Consider the following 8,040-nt stretch of genomic DNA (forward strand, 5'->3'; position numbering starts at 1 on the left):
AAATGTACACATTTAAGCTGTAAACGCCTGTAACCTTGTGATACTATGTCATCATCCTTTATCTCAAACAAACATTACCTCATAGTCACCTGCATGGGGAAATAGCCTATGGATCAATAGATCCAGAAGAACTACATGATCAAACGTGGCAAAAGGGCATGATCATCATATTCCGCCAGCGCCAAGACAGTATGTAAGGGCATATCTGGGTGCGTGTTTGTTGTCGTTCTCATGAATAGCGACACTTTAACCCCTTAATGACAAAGCCCGTACATGTACGGGCTCAAAATGCATTGTTTTCAATGGGTTTAGGGACCGCCCATTGTCATTAAGGGGTTAATACCGAGAAAACCTTGCTTGGTTTATGGTACTTTATCTGGAAATGTATTATTAAGATAATCAACGGCACGTTATCGAGGTCACAAAACAGAAAACACTGACGTTGTGTGAACGTTGTGTGAACGTTGTGTGTATGCTGTAATGACACTATTTCTGATACTTTTTTATTGTTTACAATGATATTGATAGTTCCAAAAAAGGGCATGATTATATTCCAAGTACCCTCAGACAAAAAGAGCTAATGATCCCTTCCCCAAGCAGTCCAAAAATAAAATATATAAATATATATATATATATAATATATATCAATATTGGAGGACAACCTTCTATTGCCCATTATCTGCACATGCTAAGAAAAACAATGATACTGAGTTTACTCCGAGACAGAACATACAGTACACGTCATATATAAGGCAGCCAACGAACATCAATCAACATCTTAAACAAGTATATGTTGGCGTAATGTGTACAGTCCATGTTTGTAAGTACTGTCATGTGATGCAGCACAGCACCGACAATAAATCATACGACACAAGGCGCAGTACATAGAAGCAACAGTGACCACGGCAGTGAAAAATGAAACGGTTTTAGAGGTACAAGGTGTTTGGGAATGCAGCAGGAATATCAGCCAGGGATGGGGGAGTTAAAATGATGATGAGAAAAGTCCAAAGTCTATGGGAGGCCAGGAGAGTGGAGGCTGGAGTTTAGTCCTCCTAATCAAGAACGTCGATGATGTAATGGTCTGAAGATCAGCCTGCAACAGTCTCAGATAGCAACCGGTTTTCCTCCTCGGGGTCAGGTGGTTCCTAGCAGATAACAAGGCATTCTTAACACAACATATCAGGCGCCGGGCTTCCTCGCATATGAGTTCATAGGCGCCCATGCAAAATGGCAGGAGAGAAACATCCTCTCCACGGAATCTTCAATGGTTCCAGAGTTAATGTAAAGAAGTGCCGCTTCTCCAGTTTGACTCTCTTTTCCCTCTTAAATGGGGGGGTGTCCCGCTATCTCCGCCGAAACGCCCACTGACGTCAGCGCGTAGTCCCGGCCGCATCGCACAGGGAGCCTAAAAGTTCCCAGGTATGGGCATTACAAGTAGAGTGTGGGCCCTGCTCAAAGAGCTCACAATCTATGAGGAGGTGGGGTTCACAAGATGTATCTCAGGTAAAGAATTACTAAATCTGTAATATTACTGGACACGTACAGAATGACAGCAGGAGCGACGCTAGGAATGCTGAGGTGGAGGCAGGTGTAGCAGAGACCAGGCCGGGGCTTTCTCCCTCTTTAAATGGTGTGCAAAAAAAAAAAAAAAAGTTAAAAAATATCAAAAGTTTAAAAAATAAATTTTTTAAAAAAGTTACAAAATAATTCTAAAACAAGTTCAAAATATTTTTAAAAAGTTACAAAATAACTCTAAAAACTGAAAAATAAATACATATTTAAGGGGACCCCAGTGACGTCACCAAGACATTATAATGGGTACCCTCAGTTACAAGAGAGATCTCTAGGCTCTACAAAGCCCCTGAAGGGTTCTCTGGTGATGCTGCAGTTCCATTAGACCACCATATATTGTTACAGCCGACTTATAGCTCTATGTATAGTCTTGTAATGTAATGCGTATTATTTATGTTGTGTGTAGCGCTTGTGGCACCGAATACCGATTAACGCCATTTTTGTTTTAAGACCATTCCCTTTATGTCTGGGGACCAGTCTGTGACCTAGAAGAACCCGACGGCCGCATATTCCCGCCCTCTTCTAAAACATCTTGACCAGTCAGCTTCTTCTCCTGAGCCGCGAGCCCGTCAACGTCATCACAACAGGCCCGGCCCACTCAATCACACGCTTCCTCTTCTCCTCCAGTCTCTCTAAGTCTCCCAGCGGCAGCAGCAGACAGGACCCGCCTTCTTTTGATAAACCTCATTGCCGACCAATAAGATTACAGTTCCCGTCTTCTAGCGTAACGCCGTACATCCAATCAGAAAGGGACTACATTTCCAGGCCGGTGGAAGTGAGTAGGCGTGGCCTGCCTTGTCTCGTCTCGAAACAAAGAGAAGGGATAACTAGGATTCCGGGTCGGGCGGGCGCGGTAAACCTCAGGGCCTGGCGGGATGGAGCTGTGCGGCTGGGCCGCTCGGAGCTAGGGACAGGAGACGGCGATGCTGTTCTATTCCCTCTTTCTGTTGTGAATGAGGAGGGAGCCAGGCCCGAGCCCCGAGTGCAGCCAGGCAGAGTGTAAGGGAGGTGCCATGCCGGGTGGAGGAGCTCCCGTGGCCTCCTGGGGGCCAGAGGAGATCCGGGTGAGGTTGGCCGCGCTCGGCCTGGATGCCCCGGTCGAGACTGAGGTACTTGCCGAAGGGGAAACAGAGGAGAGGCCCGGAGAGGAGGAGGCTGACGATACCGTGGAGGGCGGAGGACTGGCGGCCCAGGCCCTGTACCCTGGGTTGTTGATGGAGGGAGGGTACCCCGGGGCAGCGGACCAGACCGCCCTGACCATGCGCAGAAAGAGCGTCAACACCAATGAGCTGGTCCCGGTGCCCAGCTCTGAGCACGTAGCGGAGATCGTAGGGAGGCAAGGTAAGTGTGCGCTGGGAGGTATCCGAGTGTGTGCCCCCAAAAGAGGGGTGTCTAGAGTGAGTGTGCACTCTAAAAGGAGGGGGCGTCCAGAGTGAGTGAGTGTGCCCTCAAAAAGTAGGTTGGGGGTCCAAAGTGAGTGTGCTCTAAAGGTGGTTGGGGGAGGTCCAAAGTGAGTGTGCTCTAATGGAAGGTGGGGGGGTCCAAAGTGAGTGTGCTCTAATGGAAGGTGGGGGGTCCAAAGTGAGTGTGCTCTAATGGAAGGTGGGGGGTCCAAAGTGAGTGTGCTCTAATGGAAGGTGGGGGGGGTCCAAAGTGAGTGTGCTCTAATGGAAGGTGGGGGAGGTCCAAAGTGAGTGTGCTCTAATGGAAGGTGGGGGAGGTCCAAAGTGAGTGTGCTCTAATGGAAGGTGGGGGAGGTCCAAAGTGAGTGTGCTCTAATGGAAGGTGGGGGGGGTCCAAAGTGAGTGTGCTCTAATGGAAGGTGGGGGAGGTCCATAGTGAGTGTGCTCTAATGGAAGGTGGGGGAGGTCCAAAGTGAGTGTGCTCTAATGGAAGGTGGGGGGTCCAAAGTGAGTGTGCTCTAATGGAAGGTGGGGGGGTCCAAAGTGAGTGTGCTCTAATGGAAGGTGGGGGGGTCCAAAGTGAGTGTGCTCTAATGGAAGGTGGGGGGGTCCAAAGTGAGTGTGCTCTAATGGAAGGTGGGGGGGTCCAAAGTGAGTGTGCTCTAATGGAGGTTGGGGGGTCCAAAGTGAGTGTGATCTAATGGAAGGTGGGGGGGTCCAAAGTGAGTGTGCTCTAATGGAAGGTGGGGGGGTCCAAAGTGAGTGTGCTCTAATGGAAGGTGGGGGGGTCCAAAGTGAGTGTGCTCTGGTGGAGGGGGGTCCAAAATGATTGTGCTGTAATGGAAGGTGGGGGGGGTCCAAAGTGAGTGTGCTCTAATGGAGGTTGGGGGGTCCAAAGTGAGTGTGATCTAGAGGAGGTTGGGGGGTCCAAGGTGAGTGTGCTGTAAGGGAGGTTGGGGGTTCAAAGAGTGTTCTCTAAAGGAGGTTGAGGGGGGGATCCAAAGTGAGTGTTCTCTTTGGGATGGAAGAAATGATGAGTGAGTGCACTATGGGGTAAATGACAGGGTGGGTGCTCCTTGGAGGGGGGTAAGGTGAGGTGGAGTGATTTTTGGATTGGGTTTCTTACCTTTCAGTGAAGGGGGTGATCAGGCAGAGGCCGGGACCGTTTGATGTTTTGTTTGTTGGCTGCATCTCCTTCTGCCTCCAAAAAATGGCCGGATCTGTGTGAGTGGCTCCTAACTTCCCCGTGGACTCGCTGCGGCCGGTTTAAGGCGTTCAGGCGGGTGATTATCCCGTATCTCCTACATACACGTAACACGGATAGGGCGGCGGGATGAGAGGCGAGCGCTGCATTGGGAGCAGGGATCGCGGGTAGAAAGTAGATGCCCGGGGGGCTGCGGGGTAAATGTTAGCTGTATTCAGAGTGTGCTGTGAGTGAATAATTTCAGCAATAAATTTCACCTAAAATACATAGCGGGTGAAATTAAATTTTTTTGCAGGGTTATGTAACCGGCCTGTTTTTCAGACCTCAGGGAAATAAAGGGTTAATCCAAGTACGCGGTTGAGCAGCAGGGAAGGTTAAAGGTATCGGCAGCAAGCGGGCGGAGGATCTGTTATCCGATCGCCGGCTGCCCCTCGGGTGTCTGCGCCGGAATCTGGATTACCGAAATTATTTTTAGAAGCCCCCCCCCCAAAAAAAAAATCGACATATACAGGAAATGAAAAATGTTTGTGATGTGATGTCACATGCAGACGTTTCACTGGCTACCACTAAATTTCCTGTAAAAAAATAGAAAAATGTTTTTATTCTGAAAAAAGGCGATGTTCTTCCTGGTCAAATATTTATATGCATTTTTTTTAATCTATATATATTATACATGTTTGATATATAGTTATTTTTATATATGGGAATTTTTTTTAAGCCCGTTATCTGGCGCACCCCCCAAAATGCGTGGGTTGGGAGCGAAAGGGGCCTTCCCGCTCAATGTGTTTTGTCCCCTGGCATTTAAAAGGTTAATGCACGGCAGATAACCTTTCCAGGGCTTATTCTCTTTAAATACACACTGCTTCTCCCGCAGGGAGGCCTGAGCGGGGCCCTGCATGATGCATAGTTAAATAATTTAGATATTTTCCACATTAACTATTCATCACACAGGCGAAGATCACAGGGGCCGGCCCTGCATGGGGCACAATAAATAATAGAGCCATGCTTTAACTTTAAAGGGGTGATCATTGATTGGATAAGGATGTAGCGAGCCCCTTATTACTTTTACACGGGGGGGGGGGATTATTTAGAATATATGCATTTTGCCCAAATCACAGCCAACGCCCTGAGCTCCTCTTGTATTGAGATACAGACGGTATTCAGACATGAAGTCATCGTCCCTCGCGGACCCCGGAGAGCCTTAATTACCGCTGTTTATTAACACAACCTGACGAAAACATCGTGGCCCCCCGGGGACACCGCAGCGCATGCATAGCTGGGGTTAGGACGGCACGAGGGCTTCATGCAAAAGGGGAGCGGAGCGGCCGGTGTAAGGAAGCCGGGGCAGCCGTGTCGGGTGGTAACGCGGGCCCGGCGTCTCGCATCCCATGGTGGGGCGGCACAGATACACCGATGAGTAACACCACGTCGCTCGCCACCAAGTCCCTCCGGTCTCCGATATGTTTTAAGAAAGATAACGGTAACGTTTAGCAGCTCGAGAGCCGGGAAAGAGATGTAGAATTTATTAAATGCTCAAAACGCATGAGTTGCTCCTTTTTCCGGGGTTTGCTGTTACAGACGGTGCCGATTAATCTCGATAAAGCCGCCTCCGAGTCACGGGGGGGGGGAATAAACTATAATGACCCATAAGCTATTAGTGTAGTATTTAATAATGTATTATTACATTGCATGTGAAAGGTTGGACGTCACACGGGTCGCTCCTCGGACCGCCCGCTGACCTTATCATTTAATTGCAATTTAAGTATGCCCGGTGTAAATGAGCGTACGCTTTATTTAATGATTGAGTGTGTGTGTGCACGTATTTGGGGTCTCATAAGACCCCAGGCCAAGAGCTTTTGTACATTGCCCTTCGGTGGGATCGGGGGGTGTCTGGAGACTTTTCTTGTATGTTGGTATTTTTCTTTTTTTTCTGTTTGTAAACCCCTTAAATCTCTACTTTTTAGGTTGCAAGATAAAGGCGCTGAGGGCCAAGACAAACACGTACATAAAGACGCCGGTCCGCGGGGAGGAGCCCATTTTTGTCGTCACCGGAAGGAAGGAGGATGTCGCTATGGCCAAACGGGAGATTCTGTCCGCGGCGGAGCACTTCTCCATGATCCGAGCGTCCCGCAACAAAAACGGGCCGTCTGCGGCGAGCATGCAGTGCGCCCCCAACTTACCGGGCCAGACCACGGTGCAGGTGAGGGTCCCGTACAGAGTTGTCGGCCTCGTCGTCGGACCCAAGGGAGCCACCATTAAAAGGATACAGCAGCAAACGCATACGTACATCGTCACTCCGAGCAGAGACAAGGAGCCCGTGTTCGAGGTGACCGGGATGCCCGAAAATGTCGACCGAGCGCGCGAAGAAATCGAGATGCACATAGCCATGCGCACCGGCAACTACATCGAGATAAACGAAGAGAACGATTTCCATTACAACGGAACCGACGTGAGCTTTGAGGCCGGGGCCATCGCCGCTTCTTCTTGGCTCGGCGTGAATCCCACAGCTCCCAGTCGCAACAGAATGATTTCCAACTATCGCAACGACAGCTCGAGCTCCCTGGGAAGCGGCTCCACGGATTCGTTTTTCGGTAGTAACAGGCTGGCCGACTTTAGCCCGTCGAGTCCCTTCAATACAAGCAACTTCTGGTTTGGAGAAACCGCGCCGAGCGCGAATTCCGAAGATCCGGCAGACGCGTCTGCCTTCGATCCGATTCCGTCGTCCTCCGAAACCATCTGGGCTCCTTATGACCCCGTGAGCTCGCTTTCCGGCTACAGGAGCGAGGCGGCCGCGAAGTCTCAGCGCCGGGGAAGTCTGTCTCCTACCTTCCCGGAGGGTCTGGAATATCCTCCAGCGAGGAGTATGAGGAGCGACATGTCAAGCACAAGCGAGATCGGGCTTCCTATCTATATCCCGGCTTTCTCCAACGGTACCAACAGCTACTCTTCTTCCAGCGGCGGGTCGACGTCCAGCTCCCCGCCCGAGACGAGGCGGAAGAACGACTGCGTCATATGCTTCGATAACGAAGTCACCGCGGCGTTCGTTCCATGCGGTCATAACTTCTTCTGCATGGAGTGTGCCAACAAGGTGTGCGAGAATAACGTCCCTCTGTGCCCCGTGTGCCAGACCTCTGTCAATCAAGCGATCCAGATACACTCTTAACTGGACGACACGGCGGTCTTCCCAGGATCCGCGGGGCTTCGGCTGCCGTCTGTAAATGATTTTTGCTGCTGCCGCCTCGTTTAAATCTGGCTGCTTGTTTAGACTTGGAGGAGATCGGCTGATTCGAGAGATGATGATGATGATCGGGGGGAGATCGGTATTCAGCAAATTATGATTTACAGAGCTCGTTTACATACCAGTGCAAAATTATGTTTACAGAGATCAAATTCAAACCAATTTCAGTTTCAAAGATGTCACTGCCTTTATTTTTTTTATACTCTGCTCTGCGGAAGGCGACTAGAAGGGGAGCGAGATTTATTTGGTGTTCGAGAAGACCGTGCACTGCCTGCCTGGCTGAGATGTAGATGACCGTTGAAGAAACACTACCAAGTAGACATTGGCCTTGCCAGGTTTCACCCGGATTCTGCCCGCTCAAGGTCGTTCGGAAACGTCTACCCCGCTGCTTTTATGAAACGCCCGGATTTCGGCAGCGGCTTTAAAATGCACAATACTGGCTAATAGAGAATGTTACATTCCGGTTATTAGTCTGGTCGAGTTATTAACCTGCGATTTTAGTGAAGCATCAATGTGAATCAATTTTACGCGCCACCCATGACTTGGAACTTTTTAGTTAACGAAGGGAAAGGCTGGGATTTGAGCTGCGCCCTCACCAAATTCAAAGAAGGGTCAGCTTTAAT

General features: G+C 49.8%; 1 protein-coding gene across 1 annotated transcript; it reads left to right on the forward strand.

The window, feature by feature from the left end:
- Positions 1 to 2,395: 2,395 nt before the first annotated feature.
- On the forward strand, positions 2,396 to 7,667 carry MEX3C (mex-3 RNA binding family member C). Its single transcript, XM_053448222.1, has 2 exons — positions 2,396 to 2,913; positions 6,144 to 7,667. The coding sequence occupies exons 1-2, from the start codon at positions 2,526 to 2,528 to the stop codon at positions 7,340 to 7,342; spliced, it is 1,587 nt and encodes a 528-aa protein (XP_053304197.1). The 5' UTR covers positions 2,396 to 2,525; the 3' UTR covers positions 7,343 to 7,667.
- Positions 7,668 to 8,040: the final 373 nt, after the last annotated feature.

Source organism: Spea bombifrons, chromosome 1, assembly GCF_027358695.1.
Source record: "Spea bombifrons isolate aSpeBom1 chromosome 1, aSpeBom1.2.pri, whole genome shotgun sequence".
Lineage (NCBI taxonomy): Eukaryota > Metazoa > Chordata > Amphibia > Anura > Pelobatidae > Spea > Spea bombifrons.